General features: G+C 40.7%; 1 protein-coding gene across 2 annotated transcripts in view; it reads right to left on the bottom strand.

Annotated features, from left to right (window-relative positions):
* The window catches only part of stox2b (storkhead box 2b), a 60811-nt gene that overhangs the window by 35217 nt on the left and 8571 nt on the right, over positions 1-17023 (bottom strand). Inside the window, exon 1 of one of the 2 annotated variants that reach the window (XM_058407657.1) lies at positions 1544-3223. The exons of the other annotated variant lie outside the window; for it this stretch is intronic. Within the exon in view, the coding sequence (XP_058263640.1) occupies positions 1544-1721 (178 nt within the window). The 5' untranslated portion in view covers positions 1722-3223. Of the gene's footprint in view, positions 1-1543; positions 3224-17023 lie in introns of those variants that run through there. 2 annotated transcript variants of the gene reach the window in all.

Consider the following 17023-nt stretch of genomic DNA (forward strand, 5'->3'; position numbering starts at 1 on the left):
GAACAAAACTGGCTTCAAGTCACACTCCTTCCGCTTGCCAGAAAGAATAAAAAGTTATGGTTTTAAAGCAAGTATACAGCATTATAACCTCTAAATTCACAAACATCTGGAAATAACATGTCTTAGTAAACTGTACCTTCCATTAACAGCCCAACAGGAACAGGTCCAGGTCTGTTTCGCCAGTCATTTACTCTCATGCTAGGCCTTTGTAATCCAAAATCATACTCATTTTCCATAATAGCCACATCATTTAACCTCTCACCCTCAATGTTGCTAGGAAACATGAAGAGTTGTCGAACCAATGTGAACTTGGCAGCTCTGGCTGTGCATCCATTCAGCATTTTTCTTTGTATTGAATGTGCTCTCTGAAGCTGAAAACCCTTCAGCGCGCCTTCCCTATGCTTAAGCAAACGGATCTCTAGCTGTTCTCATGCTGCCGTGCATACATTTTAGCAGGATATCTAGCTCATTGGTTGCCAAATACTGAGCCACAATTCACTTGCTGCTGACTCTGAGCACAAGTTAGGAGAAACAAACGAATTTCCGGGGTCAGCGTGTGGTACATTGGAGAGTGGACACTACAGGATACTTCTGGCTCCATGATACTCCAGGATACTTCTGGCTGCCAACTTCATTGATGCCCCCTGCATCATGTAAATCAAGCATAATAATTAATCTAAACATCCGTCGTTTCCTAAAGATTGCGATAGCAGACAAGGGACTTAAATAATATTGAGTTCTCCACCTGCCTGAACCTTTTTTCCAGATCTGGCTTGTGCATAATCTGAGTACATTGATCAGGGTTGTGTATGCAGGGGTTAAATTAAGGCCAGCCAGAATTGTAGGTTAGAAAGCTTTTCTGGTTAAGATAAGGCCACAAGGTTGAACCAGAGAACTAAATCAACTTTAACTAAATGGTTTATAATGCACCTGCTTTCTTTATTTTGAAGACATGATCATCAGTGGAGCTGCATTGATACATTATGAAAAACCCTTTACAAATATCCAGCAGAAAGCCATCTAACAACCTGTTGCACCATCATATATCTAGTGTAGACTGAACGGCGTTAAAACTTCTGAGCAAGTGATAACTAGTAGACTGTGTAGACAAGCTTATACATTCTGTTTGCTTTGTATCATACAGCAAATGTTTAAAGAGCCTTCATCATTTACAGCGCCTCACCAGCAGATGCTGCAACTGAGGGAAGCAGTACCAACTCCTAAAAGTAGGTGACCTGTATCTTATGTGGCCTCGAAAGGCATGCTTTTAGCAAGACACCACTAGCAGCTAAATCTAAAAATACCAAATCAACAGTCAACTCTCTAAACATAAGAATAATTCCAGTGTGAAATACTGATCCCTGGTTTGTGAAGGAATATAAAGAGATATGAGGAACACGCATATTATTTGGATTAAAGCCTTATATACATATATCTCTGGGAACATCACATTCAATAGTCAGTGAGACTTGCTGCATTGCCTTAGACATGTAACCTGGAAGAGGAAGTAAGGTGCATCATACAACATCATAAGCAGACCCACCTGCAGGCATGTAAATCCTGGGCGAATGGGATATTGAGTGGGTAATAAAAGCCTTAGGGTAGTGCTTATAGAGTCGATAGTCCTTCTCGCTGCGGGAACGGGTGCGTTCCAAGGCCCGGTCAGAGAAGTCTGAACTGGGCCAGGCCCTGCGTAGAGTGGTGCTGCGCGTTTTCTTCATGACCGCTCACCACCTCCCCTCCTGACTCCCAAACCTCACACTTACACGCCCGACATGGCTAGTCTCAACAGAAGCGGTGCTTTAGGTCTCTCCTTTCCCTCGGGTGCCACATGCAGTGTGGTTCATGCAAACTGCTCAAATCTGAACAATCCTCAAGAGCAAATTGTCCTTCTGGTCAGGCATTAATACTGAAAAAACATAACCAGCTGCTCACTACCTTCTAGATATCTAATCCAGGCTTAGAGTTACGGCTTCACATGCAAGGAGAGGCATGCACACATTTACACTCACATACACACTTCAGCTTCTTCACCATGAGGATTGAAGAAGAGGAGGTGTGTAGGAGGATCAGTAAGGACAGATGAAGGGACCAGGGAGGAAGGGAGGGACGGAGGGAGGGGGTGGTCTTGCTTGGTTTTGGGGTTGCAGGGGGTGTAGAAGGAGCAGCGTGACGGAACACTCAGTTCAGACAATAGCTTAATTCAGCAAAGTTACGCTCCAGTAGCAGAGTACGGCCAACACAAAGGATTCCACTAAAAACAAATTAGACTTTAAAAAAAACAAGATGCTACCGAGGGGGCCATCAGCAGCAGCCTTCATTTCAACAATAAAGCTCCTTCGGCCATTATAGCCAATACAAATTATCACATAAAAAATATAGCATGATCTTCTTGCAATCCGAGAGGAACACTGAATCGCTTCAGTCAGACTTTAAAGTGATCTGATACATTACATTCTTGCATGAAAGGCTAGACCAGAAGACGCAGACAGAGACGCCCATGATCCAAAGCACTGATGACAGAAAGATAAACACTGTTACGTGCACGTGTGGCTTTCAAAACGTGGACGGAGTTGAAGGCACAGCCGGGTGAAAACAATTCCAACGCAGTACATACACCCACACATGCTCTCTTGTCTTCTGGTTCTCCAGGCCGTCTCATCCGTTTCGGTGCCACACTCATTCCTACTAACTCCAGCACACACACCACTGTTTAGCAGCTTTATATGTGGGATGCCTTTCAGAGGAGCTGTCTCATGTCAGACTTGTTGATCTAGTCAGGCAGTGCTTCTCAAAGTGCTGCACCTCCAGGGTCCCCCTGCTGGCTTGATGCCCAGCCTATAAGAGCACAGAGCTTTATTTACGCACACATGGCCTGTCAGTATGCAGCTACTGACAGCTTGACAGTTTCAAAAACAGGGAGGAGAGCACGAAGATAAACCTTCTCTGACGCTATGAGAGAAAGAGAGGACAAATCAAGCTCCTATGCCATCCACTGCTAGGTTCCCCTTTTGTTCTTTCCTCTTCAAGGGGTTGTCCACAATTCCCGGCAGTTTCCTTTGGTCCGAAAGCCAGCTGCTGCACACCAAGATCCTCTGGAATGCAATTACAGAGATCCGTACACGAAATGGAAGAGCGAATGGCGGTGTGGGGTGCAGAGAGTAGGGAGAACACTGTATAGGACTCTTGCTTTCTCTCTCTTTGGTTTTCTTTGCTCACTCACTCGCTCCCTCCCTCCCGGTCTCTCCAGAGTGGAGCGCATTCGCGCAGCTGCTGGAGCCCTCACAGCCAATCACTCTCTGACAGCAGCCTATCGGCTTAGAGAGACAGAGAGCAAGAGGGGGGAAGGGGAAAATACTGCTCTCCCCTCTTCAGCCACACACATATCCAAACCCACGCTAAATTATTTACTCAAGAACACACCAAGATAACAGAACACATTGGCAGAAAAAAAAGATCTGTACAACATACAATATTTATTTGGTACCACATAAGCTTTGGTAACCTGGTAAGTCTCTTGAGAATATGAGCTCTTTTCTAGAGAAGACACATATCCTGATGGGTCATAAACAAATGTAAAGATTAGAATGAGATAAATGGGAAGCATGATGTGTATGAGGTTGATTGAAAATGCCAGTATTTTGTGATGAATTAGTATTTAATGGTTGCATTTTTCATGAGTCTGTGTGAGGTTTTCTAAAATGGACTGCCATATAAATCTGCGGTTATTAAGTAATTCTACTGGACCAGAAACTTTCCTTCTCTCGTTCCTGCAGCTTGCCATTAATCATGTGGAGTACGTGTTTATTCTGAACAATTGGCTGAGCAGCAACGAACTAAAGTTTTTCCAGTAAGCCGTGTGTCAAAGGTCATCAGAGTCTACAATAAAGCACACCTTCTACAACTTCACAATCTTTGGGTCCAGTTTGGAGTCTGTATAATATCTTTAATTCCACCTAGGTCTATCAAAAGCAACCACAGAAAGGCAAAAGACTATGTGCAGCCATGGGACAGATGGACTATACCAAGGAATGTCTCCACAATTTAAAGTGACACTTTCCTCCACAATTAACACCACAGGCATCTCGTCTCTGAGAAAGTGACGATGTGAAGTGAAGACTACAAAGCTGCTACATATTAGTCATGCAAATTAATCTTGACCAAGAACTGGTCCTGCATCAGAGTTTAGGGAAATGGAAGATTGGGATCTGAAGCTTCCCAGATGGTAGGTGTTGCATTACAGTGCCTTGTAATTGATCCACATACAATCCCGGAAGAGAAAAACCTGCACTAGCTCAATGTCACTCACCTTAAGCTTCCTTGGCACTTCTGTGCTGCATTGTGTCTTGACCAGTGGAAACCCGCTTTTCAAAAGAATTGATTAATGATGAAAGTAAATAAGAATGTGTAAATACGGTAATAAACTGTTTTCTGAGTATAATCTTTCAATCTATTCTTGATTGTACCCTTGTCATAAAGGTATGGCCACAGCTCTTAGTATCTCCATCAGACAGTTGATCTTCTATGACCAATAAATTTTTGCCTGGAATGGTGACGTCCGTCGGTTCAATAGCATGACTGGAACATCCCTGCGTATCATTTCATGCCTTGCAACCACCAGAAGTTTATATTCCATGTGCTCCAGAGGCACATTTCTCTTATTCCTGGCTTGGATTGCATGGGACTCCCAGAAATGCTGCATTTTGCGGTTCTTTTCTGGTCCTACTGAGGAACATCCCCTTGTTATGCCTCATGTTTCTGTGTGGGTTATGTCAGGACCCAAAGTGATGAAAGGAATGCAGAAAAAGGGCTGGCAAGCCAGTGCAAATTGACAACAATGGGTGGCAGCCGAGCATTGATGGGACGTTTGACCCAAGAATGCAAGTGTTTCATGTCAGGAGTTGTTGTAAGGGACGGCATTAGTGTTGGGGTAGTTGTAAGGTCACAGCTTTAGTTGGATTGCACTTAGTCACACCTCTCGAAATCTGGTCTTCAGAAAGACCTGTCTGGACTCCTCTTACACCCAGTGAGCAACTGATTATACTGCTAGCACACACAGAACTCCAATGAACTAAAACAATCTTCGGTGTTTTGTGCAAAGGGAAAGTATGTTTGACATGCAGGTCATTTTCATCTAGCCAGTGTATCTTGCATGTTTTGAAGACTTGTTCATTCCACCACTCAAACGTCCCATGAATCATAAGTCCTCTATGTTTAGACAGGGCCTGGTCACTCTCCTGGATTAAACTACACATTTGCAGACTGTTCCCCCCCACCCTCCTCAATCAGGGAAACTCATAACACACATCCTATGTAGACCCCAGACCTCCTCCAGGCTGTAAGAAAACGTGTTCTGAATTATCAACCCTTCCCCCATTTTCCATCTCTCTCCATCTCTCTATCACCACAAGCACCCAGTCCAACCTTGCTCTCACCACAGCATGCTGTATTTTAGACCACACTCCCCCTACATCCCCCACAACTCATTAATGCTATAGAACTGCACATGCCAAAAAATGCATCAAATTATATGGCCTACTGAATCCCAGAACCTCCAGAACTCCCCGAGAAACTCAGCAAAAATCTCTAGAAAACAATAATCACACTCTATATTGCTGAACGAACCAATAGATGACCTCATATTGTCAGTGTTAGTGTAAGAATTAGCCTGTCAAACCTGAGAGAGAACAGAACTTCTTTTTTTAATCGATGCTAACTCCAAAAAATTTGCAGCGGAAAAATTAGTACAAGGTCTGCATGTGAACAAGTAACAGGAACTCCTGTGGTATGGTTGTGGAACAGATTAATTATAAATCAAAAGAAGTAATTCGAGTGTTTAAAACAAACAACATTGCTTTGGTGGAAAACTTGCCCTGAAAAAGAGGGTCCTCAAGGGTTCTTGAAAAAAATTCTGTAAGATACATTCTCGGCTGCTTGAAAAGGATCCATTCACCTCAAAATGATTCTCTAATGATGAGTTCTAAATGTTCTTATTGACTATGCTGAACCCATGATGGCTGCAATCTGTTTCAGTAGCCATCATTTAAACATATACCCTAAGAAACAATGGGTTCCTCAAGGGTTCCATTAAGCGTCACTAGATGTAAAACTCTTTAAAAAGAGATTCACCAAGCTCTTGGGTTCTACCAAATGGGACAAACCCACAAACCCTTTAAGGGTGCTAGATGGAACACTAAGAGTCTAGACTTTATTTACAGACGCTAAACGAGGATCTTGGCCATTACTTAACCCTAGGATTACTTACCATAGTAATAGTAATAATGTTGTAAGGTTTTTACAGGGTTGTATTTGGAAACGTTTTGGAAAAGGTGTATTTGTAGGGTTCTAAAATACATAGAAATACTAACATCTTGTCCAGATGGACAAAACAAAGGAATGTTTAAAGCTCTACATGAAGTCATTTTTATAGTGGTTGCTTAATAAATTAATCACACAACCCAAGCAAATTGTTAAAACTATAAAACAAAAAAACTGCTTTAAAAGTACAGACTTTAAAAAGTGAACTATAACAATTTTGTTGTAAGAATAATTTCCATACTCAACCTTAAAGTGTGTAATCCAAACCGGTCATTTCAGCTCTTGAAAAGAAATCACAAGAAAAGAAGGTGCACTGTATGTAAGCCACCACATGCCCTCAGTGATTAATAATATGCGATTGCCAATGAGGTCAGAGATCTAGTCTCTTTCTGCTGTAGCCCACTTTCTCCAAACAGGGCACAGTAATAGCTCTTAGAGCAAATAAATACACATCGCAACCGAAGCTTCAGCCAAACCACAACTCTGTCACCCCGGTCCAAATCCTAGACCATGCCTAAGCGTCAAGCATGACTTGATCTCATACCTGCATGAACTCCAGGGTTTAACTGTTACAACTCATTTCACAAGTCTGCGGAGCCAGAAGATTAATGGTGTGTTAGATGGTTTTGAACATTCATGGGTTAAAAATACATGGAAGACACACAATGTAGACTGTTTAATGCAACCCTAATGGAATTAGTCATTAGTAGGAAGAAATAGAAATGAGAAGGAAGGGAAATAATTACAATTTGTTGTACTTTGCAAATGAAGCAGTAAGTTAAGTCAGAAATATGTACAGCAGGAAAAGATTCAGGTTAAATAATGATGCTTCTAATCTGGTTGTTTCAGCACAGTTCACGGTACAGTCCATCGTTTCTGAAACAAACCAGCTTAAACAATATCGTGCATGCAACTCAACCATCTTCAATGTGAACCCCCCCCCACACACGCATTATCGTTAATCTAATTTCCATACGATACATCTGATACATTAAGTCAAGGTGTAGACCCACCTCTTAGACATTACAACACTGTTGTTTTCATTCTCGAGGCATAAAGTTCAAATCCTTCTTGGATAATGGAATGCAGGAATCGACTGAACGGTCTGCATCTGGCTCGCTGCCATTTCCCTAAATGCAGTCTTTGTAGGGGAAATGACAACAGCTATTGCTTTTCTCTTACCGCTAAAACCCACAGGTTTTTAAACAGGTCTTACAATGTAGTTATAAAATGAAAATTAGCAATTTGCAGCTTTCCTATGTTATTATGATTTACATAACAATTTCCTTGAAAAACCTTAGAATTCACATTTATTACAAAGTATCCCAAGCGTAGTGTGGTTGTTAGTGCCAGAAGGGCTGCATGAAGCACTTTAGAAACTGCTGAGCTCCTGGGACTTTCATACACAAATAAGGCTCTAGAGTTGGTGTGTGGAAAATTAAAAGAAAAAAAAAAAACCCACTGTGCGGCATGTGGCAGTTCTCTGGGTTGATAAGAGAGGTCAGGGGAGAATGACCAGAACTGGTTCAAGCAGACAGGAAGGTTACAGTAACTCAAATAATCACGCTTTGCAAATGTGGTGAGCTGAAAAGCATCTCAGAATGCACAAAATGTGGAAATTCAAGGCAGAAAAAACAGCCGTCTGTGGATACATCTGAACTGGACAGTTGAGGAAGGGAAATACTGTGCTGTTTAAATAAATTAATTAAAACATTAGACCAGAAAAAATGGGACAGATGTTTTAACATTCAAACTATTCATAAGAATATCAGAACCCAACTGGTGAACAGTGATTGTCATCTATTGTCATGCACAATCTGTAGGGTCTTGCTTTAAAAATGTTAAAAAGAAGGTGTAAAGTAGGTGCTTGAAAAGTCAAATGATAAAAGCAGATCTAATAACGTACCCAATGGATCACACTATAAATGCCACAGCATTTGCAACAAAGGTTCGTTTCTACAAAAAACGACCTCATATCCATGGCTTATAGGACGCCGAGAATAACCATCAAACCCGATCGAAGGTTAAAATAAGGCCATTCTCACAAAGGCACCTCGGATAGAGACAGACTTGCCCATGTATAATTGAATACCTGTTTAGCTGTGTGTCTTGTCGATTTCATCACATCTAAACAGCACAGACATATTTCACCTGAAAACGTAAAAAAAAAAGAAAAAGTGACATTAAGAGATCAACGGCTGGCATGCTGCTGAACTCTCTTCGAACTCTTCGGCTGAATTTATGCAACTAGGTCGTGTGTGCCGGAGAGACAAGTTTCACTTGTAGTCGCCTGCTGCTCAAGATGGAGCCGTGCTCTCCGACGCTTCATTAGAGAGCTCTGCGCAAGCATTTCAAACCCAATCCATCATACGGAGAGGACTGAAACCCAAGCAATTAGGCAGGACACCCCTCTGTTCCTCAAAGACACTGAGGAACGACTATAAAGCCGCATCTCTATTACTCATGCCTGAGGAATGGTGGCTGTGTCTTTGTCAAGCTTGGCTCCTGCAATCACTATAATATTCTGGCTTTGCGTTTGTGGTCTTGGCCCGAACTGCCAAAAACATCCCACTGTACGGCAAATACGGTGCTTAGCTGGTGGGAAAAAGTGTGTTGAGTCTCTTTGAGGGCTTTATTTGCCTGATAATGATTTTGAAACGAACACGGCGCTGAAAGCATTGTGGGTAATATTGTTATAAAGCACGGCCTTAATCACAACATCAAGCATTTATAGAGACAAAAAAAAAAGATCTCTGAAACTTAAAATTACAGCCTGTCTAGTGCAGTCAAATTCATCCCATCAGCCCACACAACATCTAATGATGCGTAAATAAGGCTTCTACAGCTAGGGTTGCGGATAGCTCACTATCTCCAACGTCTTCATAGTGTCCTTCCTTTCCCTCAGAGCTCAGCCATGGGTACTGGCACGCTTCCCGGCAAGGAAACATGTCACGATTTGAGCAATATAATACGTGAGTAATTTATCCCCGGCCTGCGTAGCTGCGCTCCCACCGTGGGCAGATTTAAGAGTCCCCACTCTGCTGTAAGTCAGGTGCGGACAGACTGGAAGTGGGCACTCTCCGCTCAGCTGTGTGTAATTTGGAAACGCATTACAGTGACTGAACGGTGTGACTTTTAAAGAAAACAAAGCTCAGTCACTACCAATTTAAAACAACACATTCCTGCTTTTTTTTCCCCCTCATCACAGAAATGTGCTATACACATGTGCGAATTCTCAAGATTCGTCAACTCGTTTTAAACTTTCTTTTGAAGTGACCTGGTCTGGGAAATATCACACAGAGAAACTCAGGTCTTCGTTAGGAAAGTGACAGGACAAAAATTCTGAGCAAGAGCATCTGTTTTCCTAGTAGAAGTAAGAGAAAGACAGTATTCCATGTTTGGAGTCGTCAGCTGCACGCATGTGAAAGAGGGAAATTGCTGGTAGAAAACTGGCAACACAACTTAACACAATCACAGCTTTAATCACGTTCAGTAGGCTGCTCGGCGAGGCTCAGATACTGATTGCTGATGCGGGGGTGGACGGGTCACGGAGTGCCAGGAAAAACCTCGCTATCTCTAAAGAGTCCACATACAGTCCAGGTTTGAGATCAACACTGATTAGATCATTGTCAATATTATCATAATCAACGTTACTGAGAACGATGCCTTGTACACTTAAACCTGGCTAACACGAGAGGATCAGTCGCAAATTGCTTTTACAGATTTCCCAGGTCATCTTTCAGCCATAGATTCCTTACTACTGGTTCCTAGAGCCTTCCTTTGCTTAAAGCTAATTCTTGGTTTGCTTAGAGCTAATTCTTGGTTTGCTTAGAGTGAGTTTTTGGTTTGCTCAGACATAGTTAATAGTTTGTTTAGCATTGGTTCTTGGTTTGTATAGTGTTAATTGTAGATTTTGTTTTCAGCTAGCTGTTGGTTTGCTCAGAGTTAGGTCTTCTTTGATAAGCACAAGTTTGTGGTTTGGTTTGAGCTTGTTCTTGGTTTGCTTAATGCTAGTTATTTGTTTTCTTACAGCTAGATTTTATAGTTTGCTCAACGATACTTCTGCTAGTTCTTGGTTTGTTTATTGCTAGGTTTTGGTTTGCTTAGGGCTAGCACTTGGTGCATCAAGGCACATACAGTTGAACATAAATTTAGGCCTCTCATGGACATTGCAATTACAGAAGAATATTAGCCCTGATTTTCACGTCACAGAATAGATTTTGGTGATCCTGTTGTTATGAATAAAAGCAGCAGCAAAGTGAATGTAAACTTGTGATTTGTTGGCAAGAGGCATCATTTCGTCAAGGGTTTCTTCTTAATGTAAAAAGATTTCCACTTAAATATAATATTTGTCCACTTTCATCAGGTTAATGCCAGGTTAATGAATTGTCTGCATTCATAAATAGTATTTTAAATCACCTAAAAATGTTCACAGCACATTTGCTAATGGTTTGTTGATTGCCAAATGCACAAAATGCAGAACAGTAAGCAGTGTGTGTGTGTGATTCCAGCTGACTGAGCAGTGTATTGATACCCATAATAGCCCTAAGAGGAGAAACGCTATCTTGTCGATACAGCAGAGTACAGCAAGGACCCCAGGGGTCCAGATTCACACAGAGGAAAAGAAAAAATTAACCTTAAGCAACAGTGCTGGTGTTGGAAAACTAGAAACAAATTCAGACACTGACTGAGAAGTGCTAACTGTACAGAAAGGTGCAAGCTGGGCGGACTTTACCTTTATATTAAAAACCATACATTATACTGAAAACCATTTTTGGACCCCTGAGCTGAGACCACACATCATAACCCAAGGTGTTGCTGGCCTTTGGTAATGAAGCCACCGTGACCATTTTTGTGTGTTAGTCCAAGCTTCAAGTTTCAGACCTAATTTTTTAGCTTTAAATGCAATTTCTTATTCCAAGAGGGTATGTTAACTGTATTTGTAGAAGCCCACCCACAAGAGGCAACCCTATCACTGAGTTAGGCTCCATGGCTGCCAAAATATACATTAAGCCAAGAAGGCTGGCATGGGAATGTTATGCTAAGTTCCGTTTCCCCAGAGACACGTTGATTTCATTAAAACCTCATGAATTAATTTGTTCTCACTGTAAATAAATCCAGACAAATTCCTGGTAGAGCTTTGTCAAATGCATTGAATTACTTTAGGTTTTATGCTTCATGCTGTACACTGGAAGTTTTCCGGTGTAACAAATCTCACTATGCATGCCACTGATCGACTGGGCACGTGAATCAATCACGATCAATAAAGAAAGTAGGTCAAAAATGGATTTTTCCACGCGGCCAGCTTGACTTTGTGTGCTAATATGAAAAGCTCCCCAATGAAATGCTTCTTAGCTGATTTAAAGCTCCAGGCAGCAGATGCCTTTGGCCAACAATACTACTAAACAACTCCAAACACTAGCGTATACACATTTTGAGAGGAAAAAAAAACACATCATAACCTCAGTTTGAAAACTTGGAGCTGTTCCTACTGAGGCTGTAATTTTGTTTTTCATTTTCCTGACAAGGGATTTTTAGGTTTTCTCCAAACACACCATCACGCGGCCCATTTTAAATCACCTCACCGACTTCTGTCAAATTCATCAACATTTTGCTCCAGCAGACTTTCACAAGAGTGACCCCATTTAATCCATCTAGTATTTGGACTGTATATGATTTTATCCACATGCATTTACGCATGTACGTAAATTGGCGAGATAAAGATCAGACTAATCAGGCAAAATTAATCACTTTGAAACACCAACTCCCACGGTGTTCTTTGACGACCAAAATCCTTCCCAGAAGGTGATGCAGCTAAAGCAAAAAGCAACACAAATGCTGGACAACACTGACAGTTGGCATTCAAATTCATGAAATTGATTTACATGTAAACGTTTGTCATTTTATGTGGATAATTCCCTTTCAGAAATAATCCTGATACACACAAACTGACTGAATGTAAACGTCATCAATGACGTTCTTCCCGAAAAAAAAAAATTCCCAAAACTTTACTTTTTTAAAGCTTTTAATTTATACCTCATTTAGTTTTTGCCTTAGGTCTCCTGAACTAGAATGTGATATGCCCTTGGGATTGGTTTAAGCCATTCTAATCAGAAAGCACCAAGCTCAAGCAGTAGTGGCTCAGTGGTTAAGATTTTACTAATAATCACAAGGCTGTGTTTAAATCTCAGCAAAACTGAAAAGTGGACATTGCTGGACTCTTGAAGGTCTCACACCACTGATAGACAGGACAACTACATTGAACTAGATCAGTAATAAAAATAGGTAATACATATACTTGTTTTTTTTTTTTTTACAACATCCACGATGATATTCTCGGCGTTAAAAATGTTGAGACAGCAAATGAATGCTGTTTTAAAGCTCCACAGTGAGCCAGTCAGCTCCAGGCAGCAATGTTTATCCTCTCAGCTGGATTCAATTGCAACAGATGCCTTCAAATAACAAAAATACTCATCAACCCCAACCACTAACATATACAGTGTATGTACCATGACCTCAGTTAGTAAACTTGGAGCTGTTCCTGTAGACTCTGTATCTTTTGTCTTGTTCGTAAGCATGGTGCACTAATATACTTTAATAAGGCAACCCCGGGTTTCTTTACACTCCATTGAATATTCTGAAAGCTAAGAAAAGTTTCTTGCTATCTTTTTAAAGTCACTTAGACACTGACGTCCTGCTGAGGTAGAGAGATCACATGGTTTATTCAATTCCCATTGGAAAAGCTTCTGCTAGAAGGAAATTATTTTCATCTCAGTGCAGAAGAAGCCTGTCAAGGCAAACACAATATTACTGTGAAAGCATGAAGCAGATTTTCTGTGACTACATTAGGGTTAAAATTGATTAAACGTTGGAGATTATTAAATGGATTTGCTAGTGTTTATTATGTGGTGGTGAAGAAAAACACTTTTAATGAACAACCCAATGTAGGATTCAGGAACTAGAGTAGAATTCCTACAAAAATTTAGAAGTACTAAGAGGGTCGAATATCACTATTAATTCTCTTCAGTAATCTGAGCCAGGGTTCTAATGGATCCAGAGTCTAACCCTTGTACACAGGGCCTGAGGTGGAACTACACCATGGAAGGGTGTGAACATACATTCATACCTAAGGGTAATTTAGCATAGCCGACCCACCAAACATCATGTTTTTGGTTTTTGATTTGCGTAGCACCAGTTTAGTTTTGTTTAGTGCTAATCCTTGGATTGATTAGCACTTATTCTTGATTTGCTCAGTGCTAGGTCTTCCTTTGCTTAACACTAGTTCTTGTTTTGCTTAGTGCTAGTTCTTTGTTTGATTAGCGTCAATTCCTAGTTTCATTAGAGCTAGTTTTTGGTTTTCTCAGAGCTAGTTTTGAGGAGGTAGGAGGTGGATGAAGAGTTTAGAGATGGGCGGAAACCCATGCAGACATGGGGAGAACATGGAAAAAATTCCAATATATCCAATAAATATTAGACCTCATGATTTGAACAACTGACCATGGAACTGTAAGGTGGTAAGACTACCCACTGTACCACCTTAAAATACTATGAAATACAAACATCGTTTAAATAATAGCTTCATGGAGTCCACCTGCAAAACTTCATTTCTGTCAGAAATGAATTTAAGAACATTACTGTTCTTTGTGGTGTGGGCAGAGCTGAAAAGTAATATAGACCTTCTGCAGAACAGTATAACTTCACGTGATGTTGATTAATAATCCGACCAATGGAAAGAATCATTCTGAACTAAACAAGAAGGAGCCAATTCAATACCAATCTGGTCTCCAGCTTCAAAAGGTAAGAACACAAAGCGCGCACATTCCTCTTGTATTCCTCATACTTGACCTTCTGTCACTCGGCTTTGATTGCTGATGGGAGCTTAAATTAAAAATGTATGAAACTATGAAACTCCAGTTAGCAAATGTTTCAGCTTTCTGCTAACTTTTAATTCAACATCAGTCTTTGGATTACTGGGATACTAAACTAAGCCAGACCACTGACATACACTGTGTAACCGCAGAGCATGGCGTCAGCGCTGTTCCTGTAGTGGCCATACAGTTTTTCCAGTTCTTCACAAGGTTTTGGTTTGAAACTGTATACAATTTCTTTATTCGATCTGACACTATGTTCGTAAACATGGTGTACCATGTTTCAAGAAGCACCAAGCAGCAAACTCTCAGTTCTCTCAGTCCCTCATTTCCTGATGTTCCCTTAATGAGTGATGTGTCCTTCATCTGTCAGAAAGCTTTGTCGTTAGGTTTCAGTTCACAAGAAACTATGTAACAACAAAGAAACAATCAAAGTCAAAAACCTCAGTAATCTAAATTGAGGCCAATCTTGAACCCAGGTTCATTGGACCAAGAGCAAAATGCTCAGCATCTCAGTATTCTCTGTATACCCTAAAGCAGACCTTAATGACTGTTTTCATGATGCTGTGTAAACAATCAGAATTATTTTCCTACTTTTACGCCACATGGCGACGTCCAGCCACACAGTTTTTATAGAAAACAGTCACTGACCACATATCACACTGTTTGAACTATAATATCCCAGCTATTCTGATCACTCAGTATTATTCATGACTTCTCAGTGGTCAACCTTCCACCCTAACATACCATGTAATAGAATTACCGAATTGCTGCATTTACTGCTGCCAAGAATACCATTCTCTTAAGCTAGTAAAGACATTTTACGCAATGTTCAAATCCACAAGAGAACAATACAACAATAGGAAATTTACCACTTTAAGTCAACAATCAAACTACAGTTATTGAAGAAACCACTGCTATGCAAAACAGTCACTGTAGGATTTTTATCCAAAATGTCCGGTTTCTCTGGAACTTGTGTGATCCACTGTTCCTGGTGGGGGTTGTGGTGTCAGAAGGCTGGGAAGGTCAACCCAGATTTGTCTATCCAAAGCACCAGGCTGCAGGTCCTCCTGGGGGATCCCCAGATGTTTAAAACCAACTGTGAGAAATAATCTCTTCAGTGGGTCTGTGTCCAGTGGGACATGCTCCAGAAAAGTTGACCAGGGGGTATCATTGTAAGGTACCTAAACCACTTTGCTCAAATAGCTGGAAAAGTAGCCACTCAAGGCTTTTGCTGTTACTACTTTCTTACTATTAGCACGAGGAGCCTAATTTCTACCACCAGTTTGGCTTGTGGATTTATTCTTTTGATCTTTACTCCTATAATGTGACTGTAGATGAGGACAGGGACATGGTTTGACCAGTATCTGACCCTATATGACCTCTATTTTTCCATCATTCGTGATTCTCACATGGCATGAGGCCATAGACACCATCATCAGCTTATACTCATCCTAACAGCCATGCTTCTATGTGTAACCAGATCCATTTATACTGAATCCTCACTGTGTGTATATATATAAAATCAGAACGAAGAATGACTCGGCATCAGGGAAATTCATGGTTGAGAACTGGGTCCTATTCGCTGTTAAAGATTATTTATGGCACTTATCAAACAAGAGATTATTCACTAGTGCTGAGAGGATTACACTGCGGATCTTGCTGAGAAAAATGTGAAAGCCTCCTAGGTGGACTAGTTGGGATTTGGTTTGCATTACGATGCATTAAAAATTTCTGGATATCAAGAATACACTTTTTTTTTTTTTTTTTTTTTTTTTTTTTTTTTTAGAACCACAGTCGCCATAATGGGTTTCTGTGGTCACTTGTGAAACAAAAGAAACTGTTTTGCATCGATAGTTACTCAACCGGTAAAATACAATAGCAAATTTATTTAAGATTTATTTTTGGTCACTTCTGCCTTTTTTTCAACACCTAAATTTTTCGCTGAAAATAATCTGGGAAAAATTTCTAGAAAATATAAGGGTCATCAATGGCATTTCACCAGCCAGATCATTATACATCCTGTAAAGCAGCTAGCTAGCTAGTTACTAACACTCAGAAGTGCTAATAGCTAGCCTACTTAGCCAGGTAGCTACAAACTTCGCAGGATAAAAAGAAAATCTAACAAAAAAAAAAAAAAAACCCACTCCTACTTTCTTTTCAGTTCAGATAACTAACAATCACATTCAACAACTAGAAAAACACTAAAATAGTTTGGAAAGTGCTAGTATTTGAAGATTCCGGTCATGTTTTACTTCTTTTCAAGCAGGCGTTTGTAAAACCTAAAACACTGAAAAAGCAGTGCTTTTAATACGAATATCGTTCACATATTTAAGGCTTTTCCGATATTCTGGGGCATATTCCCCATGTTCCTGTTGCTCAGCTTGGAATTTAAAAACATCACGTTAGATTGAACCACAAAAAACACACATCCTGGTGTCAAGGATGGAGAGGAGTTGACAAGTGAAAGCTTAATAATAGCGATGAAATTCACACTTATGACAGATAATAAGCATCTCAGGTTTTAAGCTGGAAAACAGAGGAAAGCGTTTACGCTCTTATCGGGTTCCAATTTCAAAAACCTCTAGAACACAACTGACATCTTAATGAAATCGATTTTGCCTCCACATGCCCAGCGACAGTTATCCCCCATCAGCACAGATCCGTCCCCTAAGGGAGCTCCTTTACTGTTATTAACTCAACATCACCACTTGACAAGCTTAATAAACATGAACCCCTGCCGAATGAACATTCCTGTAGTGCTGCACAATGGAGTGTGACCATGAGACTCTCGGTTAATTAAACAATCATCTAGGACAGTTGACAGTTTTATGACT

The sequence above is a fragment of the Hemibagrus wyckioides genome, linkage group LG14 (genome assembly GCF_019097595.1).
Source record: "Hemibagrus wyckioides isolate EC202008001 linkage group LG14, SWU_Hwy_1.0, whole genome shotgun sequence".
Taxonomy (NCBI): domain Eukaryota; kingdom Metazoa; phylum Chordata; class Actinopteri; order Siluriformes; family Bagridae; genus Hemibagrus; species Hemibagrus wyckioides.